Below are 21,451 nucleotides of genomic sequence, written 5' to 3'. Positions count from 1 at the left end.
TCACAGCCTTGTGAATTAGTTGAGTTACCTGATGTTGAAAAACAGTTGGAAGTTAAGAATTTGCTCCAAGAATTTTGATTTCCTTATGGAAAAGTTATAAATACCTAGTTTGGCCAAAACTTTGCTTTATTGGAATGCAGACAATAATTCTCTTTGCAAAGGCCATTTCTTCTTCCTTGTGGGTGGTGTGCCAGAGAATGGGAGGGGGAAAGAGTTTTACTGGCCTATAGAGACCAGAGAAAAAGAGGTTAGTAAAGATAGGATGTGCAACACTTTCCAACTTGAGAGACTAAGCCAATATAAAAGATATTATACACATACACACACATTTATAAACAAATGAAAATGAGCTAACTGGGGTTGAACTAGACACATATATTTCCTAACTACAAGTCTTTTTAGAGTGGCAGAGTCCAAATAGGGAAGGCACTCTTCAACAAAGAGAAATGAAAGTTGAAGCAATAATTGTGTGGTTTTCAAGGGGCTACCAACGAAACTATGCTAGAATTTCAAGTTGAAGCAGCAAATGAACTGAAAGTATGTCAATGGTTGTCAACTTTTTTGAACTCACAAAACTCAAATAACATACATGTGATTTTTAAAGTTAAACCTTACTCAGCGATGTCCAGTTAATTTTTCCAGAACTGCTCATGGGAGTAAACACTGCTTGGAGAAGAAATGAAAACATAATTCCAGATCAAAGAATGAGGATAGAGATGTACAGTCTTCTACACTCTTAGCATACGAAACAATTGTGCGATCTCACAAAAGCATGGGAAGCCTCAGTTCAGTTATAAAATAAGCCTCAGGCCCTGACTATTCTCTGCTGAACCTCAGGGTTCTATCAAGATTGTTTTGCTTCCTAAATACTTCTTTTGCTTCTTAAAGACGCTCAGTGTCTTTCTGACTGCGCAACAAATCAATTAAGTCAATTCAGTTAGGAAAAAGTGAAAGAGCAAGGAAAACAGTTAACTAGCCACTTTTTTCTTTGCTTTCAGTTGTGTCTGTATGAAAAGACAGTCTTTACTATCATCGTCAACATCTATTCCCTTTTATTTGTGTGGCATTTTGTAGTTTACTAAACACTTTATAAGCATTTCCATTTCGATTGTTACAACTACCTTGTATGTTAGAAATGTCTCATTTTTTTAAAATAGGAAGCTGAGATTCGGAGAGGTTAAGATCCCCCAGCTGATAAGCGGCAGGCCGGGCCAGGAGTCAGATCATCTGCCTTTTCATTAATTTTCTTTTTTTTTTTTTCATTATTTCACACTGCTTTGATAACAACCCCCATATTAACTATCCCAAGCATTATTGACAGTGGTTTTCAAAACTTTCCCTTTTAGAACATGTAGAATGAGGATAAGCAGCATGACCTTCTCCTGAGCTTGATTCAGAAGACTATTTCTTGGATAGATATTTTGAACCATTCCTATGGCATGGTTTTCCAGTGAAACAGAACCTAGAAAAAGCCTCATGAAACTTCCTGACAAAGACTCTGTTGTTTAAAGGGTTATTCTCTGTCTCTCAGCTGTCACTTCTGTTTCCTGGAAACATCCTGGGCGTCAATCTATTAAGTCAAAAGAAAACTTTGTAGTGGGACCTGTCAAAACATATCTTATTTTTTTATTCAAGAAAAGATTTGCCAAAGACTAAAAATATTTACGTAGAGAGAGATGTGTGCAAGCTGCTGCTGCAAAACTCAGAGCAGACTTAATGCAAAATATGGGACTTCACAGTCCACCTAAAGCTACAAGACACTGCATTTAAGATCTTGGGCCTTGGAGTTAAATCAACCATCTGAGCTCTGTGATCTTGAACAAGTTACTCAATATCTCTGAGCTTTAGCTCCAATTGAGATAACCACAGTACTTTCCTGCAAAATTTAGTGTGGTGATAAAATAAGATAGTGTATGTAAAGTGTCTAGCAACAATCTTGGCCCAATACAATAAAAAATACGAATACAGTTAGAAAAGTGGTAGAGGTGTAGAGGTAATAGAGATAGGGATGGATGTGGCAGTAATTTTAGTAGTTTCACACTAATGAAATTACACTTAGAATAAACAGCACAGAGAAACACAACACACTCAATTTTTCAGGTTGCATTTAGATAAGAGGAGCAAGGTTTACACCCAGACTCTCTTAAGATGAGAGCAGATTCCAAGATGATGGATTTTGCTGTTCAACTTCAAAGCTCTTTGGGAATCTGAAGATCTGGAGATGGGGACCAGCATCTTGCCAATCTAGGATTCTCCAGAAAGCACGGTTTTGTGGCATGTTGGATGGGAAGATAGGAGTGGGCGGTTATTTTCCTGAGGCAGGATTTCTTAGAATTTTCTTGGAATGATCCGATACCTGTGCTTCTAACCAAAGTGACAAAACCTCTGGAGTAGTTGGAACTTTTCTGAACACGCACGTTTTGGAAAAGTGATCTGAATTTCTTCAGGTTTGGAGTCAAGTAGTTGATCCATGTACCCCAGACATCTGGCTAAAGATAGGCAGACCTTTGAGTCTCGAGACCCTACTGGTGTGCTGATTAGTGTGCATGCCGGCCTCTGTGTGTCTTCTGTGTGTCCCATGTTTGTCATTGACAGCCAGAAAAGTAAATCCAAGACTCTTTTCAAAATCACCACAAAAATCATCATGGGCCAACTCGACATAGATTCCTAAGCAGCCTCCTTCAAAAAATACAGTCCTCTAAATTCAATGTGATTCTGTTATTAAGATGCTAAATGCAAACTATTCGTGCAACATCTAATTTACTGTCTTATATTCTGTCCTTTGCTTACTATCAAGTGCTTACTTACATTTATTAAAGTTAGCACTCATATTTTGAAGCACATTAAAAAGATAAATCCCTTATACATGATTATATATATATATATATATATATATATATATGTATAAATAAATAATGTGGAAAAATCATTCACCTTCCTTCAAGGTCTAACTTTCATTTTCATCTTGGACATAAATTCTGAATATGCAAAACAAGATAATTTATTATAAGTTTGGTGTGTGTTTGGTCAAATGAAAGGTCCTCACTACCAGGCTAAAAGGGTCTTAAAGCGTATTTTCCATCACAGAGAATAATAAAAGGATTTACCTTTCACTGGGTGTCACATGACAACAAAAGGCAATAAGCTTCAGCTTCTGCCATCAACTATAGTTCAACTGAGTGATTTTTTTTCTTTATTAAAAAAAAAAAACACATACACACTAGATGCTAGAGTGTTGAGTGTACTAACTGCTCGGTGAAGAAAAGTACCTGGGACTGGCACTGTACTGTGGGGGTGGGGAAGGAGGATTCCTTGATGACAGCTCTTGGCCACATGTGGTTCCAGCCATTGTTAACACCAGCTTGTTTTTCAGGTGCATCATCCCCTGCTCGACCAGCCACTCCCTTGGTTCCCTGCAGCAGCACCACCCCTCCACCACCTCCTCCCCGGCCTCCATCTCGGCCAAAGCTACCTCCGGGAAAACCTGGAGTTGGAGATGTGGTATGTTCCCTTCTGCCCTGCCTTGCTCAGAGACTCATGGTGAGAATGACAAACAAGCCAAAATGCCGTAACACGGGCCACCTCAATGGCCTCAGATCGCTGGTTCAAATGGCCCAACAGATGTCATCTTAAATATCACATTTGAAAGATGATACTGATTTATGTATCTTTCAAGTCGAGGTCTAAAATAGGGAGTTCTTTAGAAAGAGAGGTATTTCCTTTCACCCTATGTATCTGGTTTGGGAAGACTCCAAGAGAAGGTAAGTCTTGGTCTCCATCCCCAGACTAAGAGATCTTACTGGCACACCGTGTGGATTTATAGGAGGGTGGTAGCCTGCTAAATTTGTTCCAGAAGTTTCTTGCATCATATTTGGGCTGAAAAGGTGGAAAACCTTCTGTGTGACTAAGAGACCTCTGAAAGAGGTCAGTTTCTTTGATATCAACGCACTTTGATATCAACACACAGGAGTCACAACTTTGTGATGCCCATACCATCTGGTTTAGCAAGCACAGTTTAGTATACTGTATTTAAATATCTTTTTTTAAAAAAAGATTTTTATTTATTCATGAGAAGAGGCAAAGACGCAGGCAGAGGTAGAAACAGGCTCCATGTAGGGAGCCTGATGTGGGACTCAATCCCGAGACCCCGGGATCACGCCCTGAGCCACTGAGCCAAAGGCAGATGCTTAACTGCTTAACCTCTAAGCCACCCAGATGTCCCTATTTAAATATCTTTAAATGGGTATAAGCTCACACCTGAAGTTATTTGCTTAGTCCCTGGGGGAAGGTAGGTTCACAGTCTTGAAACATCACAGATCTCAGTTTCTCTAAGCCTGATGTACCTGCTGAGTGTAGCATACCATGGTTTGTAATTCCTCTAGCTCCATCCACAAGCTCCTTGTATAGATATAAGCAATTTCAAGATAAAAATGGTGTCACCTATACTCTTTTAAGAACCTGAGTTGTCATATCCAGGGTTGGAAGATGTCAAAAATATGGAACAAAAATACTACAACCTGCATATCTAATTTTTTATCTCTTTTCTTCTTCCTGCAGCCCAGACCTTTTAGCCCTCCCATACACTCTTCCAGCCCTCCTCCAATAGCACCCCTTGCACGAGCTGAGAGTACTTCTTCAATATCGTCCACCAATTCCTTGAGTGCAGCCACCACTCCCACAGTTGGTAAAAATTATCTCCTCTCTTTTAATCTGTTTGTTGTTTTGACTGGCTATTTTTTATGATCTGAATACCTCAAGGCCCTGTATTTCTGGTTGAAATTGTTTTGCTCTCTGTTCTGCTACTATCAGCTGACTCTTCTTTTTTAAAAGCAGCTTCTCAGCAAAGGAGGCAAAATGCTTTGACTAAGCAAATAAACAAATAAAAGAACATTAACACCTGTATTTTGCAGGAATTCTCTTATGCTATTCCATACAGAGCTACTCATAAAAGTAAAGAAGAAATCATCAAAAAGGTCCTGTTATTTACATATTATTTCTTATAATAAAACTAGTCTCCTTTGAAGAAGAATGTTTGTATAGTATACTGGAACTTCTTTAAGTTCCAATCGTGTACCACATCAGAAATCACAAAATTTAAATCTTTTGTTTTCTTCAAGCTTTCATTTCTTCATTCCTTTTGGTTGTTCTTATGTTGACAGATGGTATAAGTGTTGGTGTAACTGGGACTTGGGCAAACTTTTTCACATTCTTTTCTAGTGCTTTGCAATGATGTGTGGTCAATTTTCCCTGAGAAATAAGTCATTGCTGGCATTTTCAGCAAATGCCTTTGTGCCTCTTTCCATATGGTATGATGAAAGTCAAGAGTTGAGAATGGCTGCTCAGGTTTTCCCAGGTTTAAATGCCTCATTTTGCCTGGAGCATTTTTCCTCTTCCCAAGGCTGATCTCTCTACATACCTCTTTACCCATCTTCCACAAGCTGCTGCCTCTCTCATGTTTGCATGGTATCTCTGACCTGGGGCTCTGCCCTTACATTTTTTCCCATTGTCTTCCTTCATTGTCTGAACTCTCTTCCAAGTGTCCCATATTGTAAACAGCTGGCCCATCCTGCATTGCTTGGGAGAATCATTAACCCAAAGCTAAATAAATCCCTGCTATTATTTACCAAAGAAGAGCATGCTACAGAGTTGCCCATGGGAGAAATAGTTTGATCAAAGCCTGAAGCTCTTCTGGAAAACTACTTATTTTCCCAGGGATATAAATGGAGGTGTGCCTCATAGGGGCCCTAAAGAGAATTTCAACTATATCATGTGTTCTATAGTTTTAATCAGACAAACCCAAAACAATCCTTCAAATTGGGTGAAAATATAGCCAGCTATCCAATTTTGTAGGATTCATTAACAGACAGATATTTGACATTATTTATATAGATAAGACTATTCTTTCTCTGCATCATCCATGGAGATAATTTGGGGCTTCCTGTTTTAAGATGCCTATGAGGTCAGTTCTGTCTGGGTTTTTTTTTGTTGTTGTTCATTTTTTTCTGTAATGTCCCAACATTTTTTTTTTTTTTGGACACTTTAATACTTCTGATTGCAACTGCCATTTCTCTCACTCTTGCTCTGTTTTTTTGTTTGTTTGTTTGTTTTTGTTTTGGGGGGGAGGGTTGTTTTGTTTTATTTTTTTCTCAAGATTATTTGTTCCACCCACTCTGTGTGATTTTCCTGGTTGGTCAAAGAGGAAAGTAAGAAGCATAAACTCTCACAAAGCAGACCTCGACTGACCTCAGATGACCGACTAACATATTCTTTAAACTCATTGAGATTCGTAGAGAAAATGACACACACAGAGAATTTGAACTGTGTCCATGTTTTATACAATGGGTTTTTATACTCCCTGCCTCAGAAATCTCAAATCCTGGCCAGTGATTTTGATTCTTAGCACAACCAGTACGCATTCTTTCAAAATGAATGACAGAGGGGTTGAAAAACAATAAAGCCACCTGAGAAGATACTCACACTGCTTCATTGCTGAGGAGCGTTCCGACTTAATTTGTTTGGTTCTGGTTTTTTGTTTTGTTTTAGTTTTCCTCTTCCTCACGCTCTTGTCCTTTACTTCCTGCGTCTGTGAGTCACCCAACAGCCACTTCTCTCCGAAGTAACTGCCTTGTTAAATGGCTGCCCAGCAGCTCCTGTGTATTGCTGTTTATCTCTTTCTGGAGAAGATGTGCTTTAGCAGTTCAGCACCAAGGGGTCGACTATTCATGACTGACGTGGAATGTCAACTTTATGTAGTCAAATGGCTTGCAGAGGATGGAGAATTTTAGCAGGAAACTTTCCTCCTACCACACAAAATTTTTTCGACATTTCCTATGACATCTGAGCCAAAACTGGGGCAAATGTGGTGGAAACTTCGTACATATTTATTTGCACTTGCTTATTGCAAAGTTTACTGTAATTCAAGGACAAACTTTTTAAGTAAGACTATGCCCCCTGAAGACTTGGGACATAAAATCTTCCATGAAAGCTCTGATATAAAGTAATAAATCTGAAACCACACCTAAAAATAGGACTTTCTCTGCATTGCCACACTCAAATAATGAAGAACCCCTCTGCAACTGTATATCACTGAATTTAAGACACCTCCCATCAGAAAATACACTATTATTTTATATATGACTAAGAAAGGAAGGGGAAAGCTGCCAAGGGAGCTAAGATACAATACATTCTTATCACATTAATTTTAAGGCCCATCCCAATTTCAAAGATGTCAAAAATGTAAAAAAGTGCACATATCAGAATTAATGAAATACAATACACTCCTTTTCCATGAGAAAAACTTAAAGGATCTTCACTGATTTGGGGGGGAAATCCTATTAATATTATGGGGATAGAGAAAATGTTTAAAATTATTCTAAGAAACAAACTCTTAGCCATTTAGAGATAAACAGAGTTGCTTCTAATTTAAATATCCATTTTTCTTACTTTTTTTTTTCTTATTTCTATGGATAATAGTAATGGGGTTTTTTTAGATGTTTGCAAAATCTTTGGTACCCCAATGCAATAAGAATACCATAAAGACAACTTTTTCATTGTTAAATGAAAATAAATATATATTATAATATAATATATATATTTATATATTATATTATAAAATATATTGTTAATTATATTCCTTCCCTGTTAATTATGCATTTACAACTGCATCTTTAACATCCTCTCAGAAATCTGAATGAATGAAAAGTAACCACTTATGGACACCAGAGGAAGCAGTAGGTAGATTTTGATGTTTCCTTTGGTGTAGAACTCTAAGCAAAAGTGATTTATATTCAGTACTGGAATATTAGCCATAGCATCTAAATCTTACAATATTTTCTCCAAGTCTTTGTCTCTCCAGGCTGGGTGGCAATTCTGAATTGGATAAACATTCTTTTAAAAATACTTGTATTAATGCCAATTACTTTACACAGAAAGATCTTTGGAGATGGATATTCCCAATCTCAATGTAAAATTCCCACATTTAATTTTAGTCTTTTTTTCTTTCTACTATTTTTTTTAAACCTGTCTCTATTATTGGCTTCCCCATCTCAGATCAGTTTGAGGCAATTTCCACAGTTAGTTCCTAAGGAAATTTTTTCTTCTGTACTTAATTTGAGTGTTGCCCTTACTTAAAGCAAGCACAGAGCTATCCAAAAATTCATCTTTTGTTTCCCAATTTAGTTATGATGCTGTATTCTAAGCCCTCAAATCCACAACCACCACAAAAAAAAAATTGTCAGCATGTTATTCAGCCCTATGAACTATTCTTTTGGAACTTCAACTCAAAAAACAAATGGCAGTATTGGAGGCTCCTTTTTTTTTTTTTTTTTTTTTGTATGTGAATTCTTGCCTTCTCTTTATTTTTCAATTTTTTAAAAAATTTTAATCCTAGTATAGTTAACATACAGTGTTATATTAGTTTCAGGTGTACACAATAGTGATCCAACAATTCTATATATTACTCAGTACCTATCATGATGGAGGCTCCTCATTTTAAGGAAATTGTAAATATGAAGTTAGGTCTTCAAAGGAAAGAAATATCCTCCATCATTCTCCATTAACTGGTATGAAAGGGTATTGTAACATTCAGATACTGCCAGTAACTGTTTGGCTTCCTATTTTCTGGACAGATTATGGAGTGTCCTTCTTGTTGCCAGTTCCATTTGTCTTGTCCTCTCCTACTGATATTGCAGGCATTGCATCAACTTGTTCCAGGCACCAAGGAAGCCACTTGTATAATAAAACCTGATTGACAGGTGCTATCCTAGAACCTGAAAAATTGTTAAGAAGCAGTTTTCCTGCTTTACTTAAATCTAGAAGGCAAGGCAGTAGAATATTTTTTCCAAGAAACATTGGTTATAGAATAATTTTACTACCCTCATCCATTTCCTTATCTTCTCTATATTGTGGGGGGGATTCTCCCTTATGGGTCTTTGTACAGATTTGATTCAGTTTTTAATTTAAGTTGTAATAATATTCTTTAGACCTGTGGAACTGAGCACGTCTTTAGTTGATCATATAGAATAGAACTCCAACTACCTGTATTTGTTAATAGGTGAGAAAGGAGACCACGTGCAAAGATCTGGAACAGTTGGGGTCCAGAACAACTGTTGTGATCAATTTACAAAGATATTTGTCCATAGTTGGATACCATAGCCAAAGATGGAATTACAGTCATATTGCCCAAAATTAACAAGCCACAACTACTAAAGATGCATGCAAGGCAAACTGAATTTGGATACTGATGAGTTTGAAAGGGGATACTTCATTCAGCTACCTCAGATTTATACTGTTGCTTTTTTATGGTCTGTTGAAAGCTTACTCTTTCCCACTGGGGCAGGGGGAAGGTGTATTCTGAGTGATCCTGTGTACCAAGAGGTTCTATTGATGGACATATGTCTGGCCACCTGAGAACTATGTCTGAGTAGAATGCACTTACACAAGTCAATTACTAATGGGAGTGCGTTTAACAATTCCCTGAAAAGGTGGAGGTGTGATTTCTTCCATGGCACTGACTTCAACCAAATTCACAGATGCTAAAACCTGACATTTAAAAATCTTTAATTTTTTCCTCATAGAACCATCATAAAATAAGCACATCCCCTTTTTTTATACCCTATCATCATGATCCTGATGTGTTAGGTTTTGTTTCCTTTTTCCATTAATATCATTCCTGTGTTTCAATTTATGAAGTGTACTGCTTGATTTCATTTGGGATTTGTATTTGTGTTTTTGTTTTCCATTCCTTTATATTTCTTTGGTTCGTAGTGTCAGAAGATGATGTTTTTTATGACAAACTGCCCTCGTTTGAAAGGCGCTGTGAAACGCTGGCAGGTATGGTGCTAGCCGAGTGATCTCTAGATATCCAGACTTCAAAAATCCAAGCCATTATGCCATCTGAATGCTGTAAACTTAATGGACATGCTAGTCACCTCATGAGTGTCTGATGCCTCTCAGATGCACCCTGTCTATTTATTATTCATCGTGGAACTCATATCACCAATTTTTTAAGTGAACATATTAAAAAGCAGCAGGTTGCATGACAGTTTCTCAAAAGGTTTGAAAAAGGTGAGATGCTATTGCTTTGTGAATTTACAAAGGAAGGAATAATTTAACTGCTCAGAATTACATGTCCAGTGACTGCTTTTTAATTTAAAATATAATAGAACACCGTCAGTAATCTTGTTTTCTCTTTGGTACATAGGTAAAGGGTGTTTTGTGTCTGGATGCCTAAGGTGATTCCAGGGGAGGGGACGGAAGATATGTGACATCTTCCATGAACTTTAAATTGATATGCAATGCTGTTGTCATTTAAAACCTAAGCTAAGTTTGATATAATCCATAACTCCGAGTTTATCTTTTTGAAACTATAGAAGGGGATGACATTGAAGATGAAATGGATACAGCAATTGCTGAATGACCGTTTGCCCTAACTAGTGCAGTTAAAATATGCTGACGCCCCTGCATGGCCAGGAAGACTTCCGCTCCATGCGCGCAAGCACCGAGTATCAAGCTACCAACAACATGTGCCCATCCCTTTAGGCCTCCATAGCTTTGCTTTTGCTTTCTGTTTCCCGAACTAAAAACAAAAACTAAATCATAGATTGCCAGCCTTCCCTTTTTCCTGCACGCTAATGGCATGCAGTGCCTCCGCCCTCCCCCATAGTGAGATTAATGACCTGTAACTCATACTGTGTCCTTCTCTCTCCCTCTCCTTAACCTTTCCCATCCCGCTTCAACTCCTGGCCATACAGAGAATGAACAGCCTTCCCTCGTTTGGTTTGACAGAGGAAAGTTTTATTTGACTTTTGAAGGTAAGTAGTACATAGCATACCAGATTCTAATTTATACCCCGCATCCTTTTTTTCCCCTCTGCATTTCCAAATCCCAGTTCTCTTCAAAAGACCTGGTCTCACCTTCTATGTACAAATGCTATGGCTACTTAGAAAATATTAAATACTAAAGAAAATATGACATGAATTTGGTTTGTATGCATCTTCAATTTTTCATATTAAAAAAATCAAGCCAATTTGCAGTCAATATTGGTTACTTAATTAACTGTGTTAAATTGGGAAAAACAAAAAACAAAAAAACACCTTTTTTGGCCAAGGAACTTAACTCTGTCAACCAGGGCTCTTTCTTGACTCTTTTGCAAATGCAATACAACAAATGTAAGGATGTTTTTAGTTGGAATTGGCATTCAATTTTGTTTTGGATAATTAATATTTCAAATACGACATCCATCATTGTAAAACATAAATATGTATACATACTCTTATGACAAGGAATGCTGCATAGGAAATTTAAAAATGAGGAAAACAGTGAAAAGGAGTATTTTAGTAAATTCTATCTACTGAAATTGCAACTGACATGGCTATAGTAAAATGGACAACTATTACTGGACTTGCTATTTTAGAAAACTAAGGAGAATATACATAGATATAATGTCAGATATTTAACCTCAATGTTGGATAGTTTGTTATATTCTGAATTAAGGATTAACATTTATCTGTTTTATATTTAAATTCTTAGCCATTTTAACAGATCAGGCATTTGATTAAAAGTTTAATGTAGGCTAATTGTGAGGAAAATTTAAGTAATTTAACTGTGGGCCCTCTTACCCATAAGTATTTATCACTTAAGCCCCTACTTTCTACCATTTTAAATAGCTAAATTTCTCCTAGGATCAAAAGTTGTCCAAAATATGTTCTGCTCTAGAGTCAAATCTGAACATTCATCTTGTCTTTCTGTTCCATGACAACAAAAAGAACATTCCTAACTTGAGTGTGTGTTTTATAGCAATTCTAAAAATCAGAATGACTGATACATATTTTTAAGTAGCTTGTGAGGTGGTGGCTTTTTTCTCTCTGGGATGAATTTTCCCTGCAAGATGGTCCTGGTGCTGGAAGTCCTTAGCTTGGAGTAGCTTGGATAGCAGCAGAAAAGAACGACCTGATTCAAGGTTTTCCAAATACCTGATGCCCAGTCCTGGCTCAGGTGGAGGACAGCTGAATAGGTAGTCTTCAGGCAAGAATGCATGTTTCCCACATGATGTCAGAAGCCTTCATCACCTCAGGTCATTACTTTTGTAATAACCAAGATGCAAAATCCACAAACATGATCTTCTAAACGTTTTCTTTGAATCAGATGGAATTAAAAAGTGCCCAGGTGTCTTTTTACTGATCAGCACATCTCAAAAGGAGAAGCTATGGTTGAATAGGTTGGTAATCCCCAAGTACAGCCAATACCTGCATATGTAAAGGCTCTATCTCTGGTTCAGTCTGACCACAGCAGAATAGTTTACCTTGTTTCCATCAGGAAATTGAACAATATGCTACTGCTAATCCTCAAGTAATTGGGACTTCATAAAAAAGCAACTTGGATGGTTTTTGTTGTTTCCTTTTGTTTCGGTTTTAGAGTAGCTATTGGCTCCTTTGCTTGTGTTTGAGCTTGGGTTTCTTTAAATTAGAGAGAGAGACTTTTTAAAAAGATACCTGTCTCAAGACAATTTTAGATTGTTGATTTGTTTGTTTTTAAAATATATATTATCAATCAAATATAAGTTTTAATAACTGTGTGGAATAACATACTGTAAACTACAGTTTTTTCATTTTAGAAAAATACAATTATAATATATAATATACAACATAATATGAGGTATTTAAAGTTGATAACACAGCCATTCTAATTAGTAAGATCTGAATTTCATAAGCATCTTGATTTGGAACAAGAAAGTCATGCAAGAAAGTGTTTTAATAGAAATAAATCAGAATCTCTAGTACTGTTTTACCTTCATCTTGGACTTAGCTCAAATCAAGGAAGTATAGAAAGGGCTTCCTGAGGGACTGTGGGAGCAGCCATATCATAAATATATGCCCCTAGTTGTCTCATTAAAGAAAAAAAAAAAGAAATGCTTATGTAGGTAAAAGTACATTAAGATGAACTTTAGGACTTTAGAACTTTTGTTTAGAAGAAATTAAACATGACACGTTGCCATCTGAGCATGAATGGCTATGTTTTTAGAGAAGGGTGGGGTTCCTGGATAACTCAATTGATTAAGTGCCCAACTCTGGTTTTGGCTTAGGTCATGATCTCAGGGTCATAAGATCAAGTCCCACATTGGGCTACCTGGTTAAGCAGCTGACTCTTGGTTTCAGCTCAGGTCATGATCTTAGGGTTATGAGATCCACCCCTGCATTGGCTCCATGCTCTCTCCCCCATTGCTCCTTGTACATTAGCCTCAGGTATTTTTAGCTAGTGCGAGCTGGAAGGATTTTTTTTGTTTCTGCTGTAATGATAAATGACATGGAAATTGTCTTGAGAATGTGCCCCTATCCAAATTTTTTTTTTCTATCCAAATTTTAAACTCCAAAAGGACCATCATTCAACATGTTCTATCAAATAGCCCTTCTAGTATATTCTTCTATGGCACTCCAGTTTTACCCAAATGTGGGTAAAACCATTCATATTATCATTTTCTTCAATTCTTCATTCAGGGAATAGAGAAAAAGATTCCCAGGTCAAATTATTCACCTGTTCTAACCAGCTTTTAAGTTATTATTTATTAACATCTAAATAGTGTTCTTATAGTGTTCAAAACCTTAGTGGGTCTTATTCTTGCTTTGTTCTTACAGCGTTCTAGGCATTATAGTTATTCAGTAAGTGTTTGAGCCACTGAACAACCAACAACTAACTAATGAACATTGGCTTATGAATTTATTTGGAGATAAATGTGATAAGCTTCATACTTTCAAATTTGATTTAACAAGAAAGATAGAAAAGTGTTAAACAATGGTTCTAACCCACAAGAGTCCAAAGCTCTTCTTAGTGTTTCACTTTGGTAAATAATTTAAATAATTTCAGTAATATCTTAACCTATTTACGTTGTTTTTTTTTTTTTTTACAAAGTAAAGGCTGCAAAATGTAATAAATTAATTCATCCAAGAGTATCCTATTGAAGCTATCAAGTATTCTTCTGAGATGGAAGGAAAGGAAAGATATTTCCATGACAAGTAGAAGATGAGACCATTAGACATTTGACATATGTTCATTTAACATGAATATGTTTCCAGAAATGTCCACTACTGTCCCTCTCTTTGATTAGCTTATTCAACTACAAAATCATCTTGTATTTGGTAATGAAAAATGAACAAACAAAAAGCCCTACAACCATTCTTAAGTGTCCTTGTGTCTGAATATCGTCTCCATCCTCTGTGCATACAGCCTCTTGCACACTTATTTCTAGACTGTTCTGTGCTCTTGCTATTGCTTTTACTCCTATCACGCCTTCGGAAATGTCACATCTTTAGCAACACCTCCTCTACATTCTCAGGCTCTCTGCCAACCTCGCCCACCTGTTTCTTTAACTGAATCCCAGCTCTCTTCAGGGACCATCACTTCTATAGCACTCAGCCTGAAAAGTTCTTCAGTCTTCTGTGGGCCATATGTCATGGGACTACAAGGCACTGTTTGAATTCCCCCAATTGCCTGTTGCTGCTTCCAGACCACGTCCTAGTGAGCCTTTGTGCCGTCACCTGATAATTCCACCTCCTGTCACTCCTGATTGCTGTACACTACTGACCTACAGAGCATTCCTCTGCATTTAACTTCAGGCTTAGATATTCTGGGAGCCCCCTTTGACCCTCTTCTTCACCTTGCTTCCTAGCTTATCCTGTGATGGAGATTGATGTGGATCACCCATCCAACACCCTGGTTTTAGGGCCTCTTTGACTTCTTCAGCTCCAACACACTTTCTCTCTACACTACTCAGTCATCCACACCTCTGACCACATCTTGAAAATGGTCCCCACTGGCAAGTGTCATTTTGCTATTTCATAACCAAGAATTTGTCATCCTTTCTGTACACCAAGGACTGCATTAGGCAGTGATTTTTTTCATTTAACAAATATGTATTGAGGAGAACTTTGTGCTAGTACTGTGTAAGCACTCCCCAGTAGGAAGCAAAAAAGAAAAAATATCCCTGTCACCATGGAGCTTACATTCTAATGTGAAGAATCAAAAATAAGAAGATAAATAAGTCATGGAGATGTTAGTAAGTTCTACAGAGAAAAATAAAATAGAGAAATACACTCCCAATGGAGCATATTGGAGATTGCAATTTTAAATAGGGGAGCCAGGAGTAATAAAAGTAATGGATAATAATAAATATTATCTGAGTGCTTATCTATATGCAAAGTACATTCCACTATTATGTCATTTCATCTGAACCACTCACCAATGAGGAAATTAAGAGTCAGAGAATGTAAGTAACTTTCAAAAGATCACTCAGCCAAGAAAGGGCACAGTAGGAATTTAAACCCAGGTGGCCTATCAATGATGCTTTACATACATGACCTCATTCAGTCTTTGCAATACCTGTTCAGGTCAGGGTTTCTGGTGGGTTTTCCCCCAATCTCCCTCCTGACCTTTCAGCTCTCCATTGCCCTAACTATACCTTGTCTCTGACCTCACTGAGACCTCTGGTCTCAGGTCCATCCTATTCTCGCTGCCCTAGCACTAACCTACATTCAAGTTCTTTTCTAGGGAGTTCTTTCCCCTAGAGGAAAAATATGTTTCTGTAATGATAATGACTTTAATTATTTCTTACAACAGCAGCTACATTTTCCTTCTTGGAATTACATTGTCTATGTGAAAAGAATTAACTCTTGACATTTTGAACTTCTGACCTCCTTCAGCAAGGTTTTAAATATCCTTACTGGGTAGTCGGTAAGGTAGAAGCATAGCCATGGACCAGTCAACTTTCCTTACCCTGACATAGTAATAACATCCTGTAAGAAGCAAACAGGTTAGATTTTTCACATGGGGCCAGAGGACATTAATTAATTCATCTGAGAATCATTAGGAAAAGGAAAATTGGAAGATATGACCAGTTTTCTAGAAAGCAAGTGTTTTGCTAAATTCACAATATTCTTTAAGTGAGAAGTGTCCACTAATTGTCCCCACCCTACTGTAGGTAGGCCCTTTACAGTCAACAACCTGGTAAAGTTGCATTAAGTACAACTAGGCTAAGAAAAATATATAGAAACATAAAAAGCAGTGACACAAGACAGTGAAAACATTAAAATCATACTCCCTAACTCTTCTGAATGTCTATATGTAAATTATATGGTATATATAAAATGTAAAATCCTTTCTATTAATAACTGAAAGTCACAGAGAGCTTTTGTAAATAGCCTAAACGTGTTAAGATCCAAGTGAGGCTGAACCTGCAAAATGTTCTACCCGGCAGAGTTGCTGAGGATTTCCAAATTCATGTCGCTGCTTCATAAAGGAAGTAGTTACCCAGTTCTGAAAATCTCTAGGATTGACTAATATGCTGATATTTCACTTGGGTTCTTGCCCTTTGAGGCAGTTGCCCTGTTTCACTCATGTCTACTATATGGCTGGTGTGCTGGAAATTGACCATGGGCCACATTTTGTGCTAATTACTCCATATCCACAAATTCATGTAAATCCACAAAGCAACTGTATGAGGTGGGCAGTATTGCTTTGTTTTGGGGTTTTTTTTAATATTTTATTTATTATTCATGGGAGACACACACAGAGAGAGGCAGAGACACAGGCAGAGGGAGAAGCAAGCTCCCTGCGGGGAGTCTGATGTAAGACTTGACCCCAAGAGCCTGGGATCACAACCCGAGCCAAAGTCAGACACTCAACCACTGAACCACCCAGGTGTCCCAGGTGGGCACTATTGTTATTTACATTTTATAGATGACTAAACAGAGGCTCTGAGATTTTAGGTCACTTTCCTAAGATAACACAGCTAGTCAGCGAGTGAATTGGTTCTGGAGGAGTTAAGTATGGAGTTATAAAACCAATGTTCCTAACTACTATAATATTCAAATCTTGACTGTGCCAGTCAATAACCATGTAACCTTGAGAATATCTCTGAGCCTCTGTTTTATAATGTCATAAGTACTTTGCAAGACAATTGGGAAAGTCAAATAAGATAGATTTTTTTATTAATGTACATGTAATGTAACATGAAAGATTTTTTTGGTTTTATTTTGTTTTTATTGGGACTTTATGTTTTTAGAGCAGTTTTAGGTTCACAGTAAAATTGAGAGGAAGTATAGAAATTTTCCATATATACCCTGGCCCCATACATGCACAACATCCCCCACCAGAATGACATATTTATTACAATTGATGAACCTACATTCATATATCATAATCACTCAAGACTATAGTTTACATTAGGGTTCACTCTTGGTATTTTATATCTTGTGGATTTGGACAAATGTATGATGTGTATCTACCATTATAGCACAATAAAGAATATTTTCACTACCCTAAAAATCCTTTGTTCATCCCTCTTCTGGCCCTCAACCCCTGGCAACCACTGATCTTTTACTGGTTCTATAGTTTTTCCTTTTCCAGAGTATTATATATTTGGAATCGTATGATATGTAGCTTTTTCAGATAGGCTTCTTTCATGTAGTAGGATGTATTTAAGTTCCTCTATATGTTTTTATGGCTCAATAGCTCTGAAAGGATTTTATTATTCATACTTTGAACTTTCATTCAAACTGAATAAGGAGAATTAAAGGAAGAGCCTACAAAGGTTCTCTACCCAAGATGAGTTTGTTTCTTATGTCTGCTATTTTCCTGGTTTCCAAAGTCATCTCTTGAGTCTCTGGTAGTGACTAAGCTGGAGAGTTTTCTCTTGTATCTCCATCAGACTCCCTTATGGCCATAACAGTCTTAAATATACAATTGTTTCTGAATGTGTCCCTCACTCAATAGAAAATGAGTAATTCAATAACTTTAAAATATATAAATGTTAGGGGCAACTGGATGGGTTAAGTGTCCAACTCTTGATTTCAGTTCAGGGCACAATCTTAGGGTTCTGAGATCGAGCTCCCTGTTGGGTGCCATGTGGGGCATGGAACCTGATTAAGATCCTCTCTCCCTCTCACTCTGCCCTTCCCACACTCCTCTCTCTCTCTCTCTCTCTCTCTCTCTCTCAATCTTAGTGTGTGTGGGTGTATATATATATATATATATATATATATATATATATATATATAGCCTTGCTTTGCTCAAGATTGAAGACTTTTACTCCCTAGCAAAGGAGATAAACCCTGAGTTTGAATTACACATGCTTGGGTACAGAAGTAGATTATATAATGGTATTTCCCATCTGACTGGAGTTACTAAAAAGAGAACTAGTTCCTTCATTCAATGGTTAACAGGCATTCCATGATGTTTTCAGAGCTCTAAGCCCCTGTGCAGGAGTGATGGAGGTAAAACAATGCTTTTGCCTTCTGGGAATTCACAAGAAATGGAGAAGATAGGCACTTCCTACAAAAGACATACTATACCAAAAGTCATAATAGAATGTAACAAAGTGCTGGAAATGTATGACTAATGGATAGACTTTAACCGAGAGGAATCTAGAATAACTTGTGGAGGCCCAGAGACCTGAGCTAGCTGATGAAACTTGGGGATTTACTGAAGCAGTTCAAGAGAAGTAGTCAGGCATAGACAGTATTGTTTTCTTCTGGAGATTTGAGAAGCACTATTGAGGTAGAATCATTTAAAATCTACTAGGATGTAGAAGGGAGTGAAAGCTTCCATCCTGAGACACAGGGAGAAGGGTGCTGATGTCAAACCAAGAGAAAGAGGTCTCCAAGAGTGCTAGATTTGGTTAGGGAAAAAATGAGTTACTTTTAAGACCTCTCAACTTTAAGATCCGTAGATGAGTCCCGGAGTAAACAGACGATACAAATTTGGGAGTCATTTGCTTAGAGATAAGGACTGAATCCATGGAGATAAGGGTTTAATCTTGGGGCATGCCTACATTCAGGACCCAGGTTGGAAAAAGAATGCATTGTAACTTGGAACTTTCTCCATAGTATTCTTGCTTTAAATAGCCACACAAATATTAGTGATTAATTTTTAATGCATAATTTCAGTGGATATGCTTTTGTGAAATGTATTCCATGCCTAGTTCTTTTGCTGATCTTTTGTCTCTCAGTTATTCTTGTTCTAGGGAATGCCTAACTGGCTGACCCAGTTGCACTCATTATGACTGTTAATCTAAGTACCAGATAGGAAGATTGCAGACATCAAGCCTAGAAAGAAAATACCAGCTTTTATATGGCTGTTATTGCAAATGCAAGTCAACTTAGAAATGATGCACTGCCTCCTTTCCCAAACTGCTTCCCCATCAAAGCCTTTGTCCTCTTTGTGTGTATGTCTTTCTCAAGTGCCTTATAATCTTCTATCTCTACTTCCTTTTTCTTCCTTCTGACACACAGATATGAACACTCAAAATTGAACATAATATGAGACTAAGGATAGTTTTAGTATTTGTTGTGTACATCAAATAAAAATGTAATGACTTGTACAAACCTTAAAAATAATTGGATAATAAATTTTGTATTTCTTTGTTCATGAATAGAAAGAAAATTCTTTTTTATAGGATTCTTCATTTTTCTTTTTCCATGAAGCAAGAGCTCTGCAAAATACTGTAATGTTCCCTACCTATCCCCATGATAAACTTATAGCCATATCTGTCATGTTCAAAAGAAGGAATTTGTTGTCTATTATATTATACAGTTTGACTTGAAATATTCCTCATGGGCAACTCCAATATGTATATGCCTCGATGTGCTCATAGTCACTATGCTTCAGCTGGATTCAAGGCTGTCTTCATATGTTTATATATATATATATATATATATATATATATATATATATATATATATGAAATTGATTATGATGGGTGCATAACAAAATGAATAGTTTTCTATATTTACTAATTCTGCAGTCATTAAGTATCTGATAGGGAAAACAATAACAAACTGTGGAATAAGGCCTTGATAATATCGCTATAGGGACAGATAGTGTTATGGCTGTATTCATTCAATCAGTGTTTTTTTGAGTCCCTACTATGTGCATGGTGAAAGGTATTTCATGCATTAGGTTTACAGTAGTGAACAAGGAAGACATGCTTCTCTTTTTATGGAGCAGAGAAGTCAGACATTAAACAAGTAGTTACAATAATGTGCAGAGATTGCTATATTCAAGAAATAAGTATTTTGGAGGCAACCAGCAGGGAGACCTCACCTGGCCTCCCCGGTTAGAGAGAGCTTCCAAAGGAAAAGATGGGAGTGATATTTAAGTGTACACAGCTTCTGCTTTGAAGAAATATAAAATGTCCCTGAGTTAGAGTTCTGATATAAAATCTTATGTAATATAAAAATGTTAACCTACAGATATATTGGGTATTATCCTAGGTATTAAAAATAGAAAAAGAGTCTTCAATTAATTTATATCAGTTTATTTTCAGCACATACACATGCGCACACATACACACAGAGAAAAATATATGTTATATATAGAGAGAATGTACATTCATGTATATGTGGAAAGAGAGAAAAAGCGTGTGCACATGTGTGTGTCCTCACATTAGCTCTGGAATTAGCCTTCCAGGTCTGAAATATAACCTCAGCACCTGAGCGACTTTAAGTAAGTTATCTAACCTTTCTAAGTCTTGATTTCCTCTTATGGAAATTGGAATAGCAATGGCACCTAGTGCATAGGGTAAAGTCACGATTAAATGGTCAAGTACGGGGCAGCCCCAGTGGCCCAGTGGTTTAGTGCCGCCTTCAGCCCAGGGTGTGATCCTGGAGATCTAGGATAGAGTCCCACTTCAGGCTCCCTGCATGGAGCCTGCTTCTCCCTCTGCCTGCGTTTCTCTAGCTCTCTCTCTCTCTCTCTCTGTGTCTCTCATGAATAAATAAATAAAGAAATAAAGAAATAAATAATAAATAATAAAATCTTTTTAAAAAATGGTCAAGTACTGAGGTCAGTGCATGCAAAGCACACGATAGCCATTAGCTATTAGCACTATTTTCCAACTTCACACTTCCCTTGCTTGTAACATGGCTGTGTTTTGCGGAGTTTTTGCCTGCTTTGGAGAAGGTTGGGTTGTAGCACTGTAACCTTCTTCCACATAAAACGTGGTAACTTGATCAGCCGTGAGTTGCTACATGGCCTCCCCCCTTGTCAGCAGGGACAAGGAGAAGTCTTTTCCCCACTGCTTATGGAGGAAGAGAATGATTTGGAAGCAGGATGCATCTTCCCTGCTGTACACCCCCTGCCTCCACCAGAGCCTATCTTTAAAGCTGACTTGTTGAGACTAATGATCTGACACTCCTTAGGGTGCTGTGTTAATGCTGATGGGAGATGCTGGAAGAAAGTCTGTTACCATCTCTTTTATTAGAGGGTTTGTAAATCATGGCATTTCAGCAGATTTGACAAGTAATTTCAAACTTCCTGAGAAAAAGAAAGGAGAAGCTGAGAATCACCAGGGGGGATACCGCTTTACCTTTGCAGAGTTGCAAGCCTTCATCATGCAATAGCTTTTTTTTTTTTTCATTATTATTATGTGTCCTCTAAGGAGAGCTATCTATAAATTAAGGCT

At 37.3% G+C, this 21,451-nt stretch overlaps 1 protein-coding gene across 17 annotated transcripts in view; it reads left to right on the top strand.

Annotated features, from left to right (window-relative positions):
• The window catches only part of SGIP1 (SH3GL interacting endocytic adaptor 1), a 202,255-nt gene that overhangs the window by 146,466 nt on the left and 34,338 nt on the right, over window positions 1-21,451 (top strand). For 11 of the 17 annotated variants that reach the window (XM_041771006.1, XM_041771020.1, XM_041771018.1 and 8 more), the window contains 3 exons: window positions 3,374-3,501; window positions 4,558-4,684; window positions 10,752-10,811. In XM_041771006.1, the coding sequence (XP_041626940.1) occupies window positions 3,374-3,501; window positions 4,558-4,684; window positions 10,752-10,811 (315 nt within the window). Of the gene's footprint in view, window positions 1-3,373; window positions 3,502-4,557; window positions 4,685-9,765; window positions 9,832-10,751; window positions 10,812-21,451 lie in introns of all 17 variants that reach the window. The other 6 variants (XM_041771021.1, XM_041771013.1, XM_041771017.1 and 3 more) reach the window with 2 other exon arrangements.

This window comes from Vulpes lagopus, chromosome 10 (assembly GCF_018345385.1).
Source record: "Vulpes lagopus strain Blue_001 chromosome 10, ASM1834538v1, whole genome shotgun sequence".
Lineage (NCBI taxonomy): Eukaryota > Metazoa > Chordata > Mammalia > Carnivora > Canidae > Vulpes > Vulpes lagopus.
This window is presented reverse-complemented; position numbering and strand designations above follow the sequence as displayed.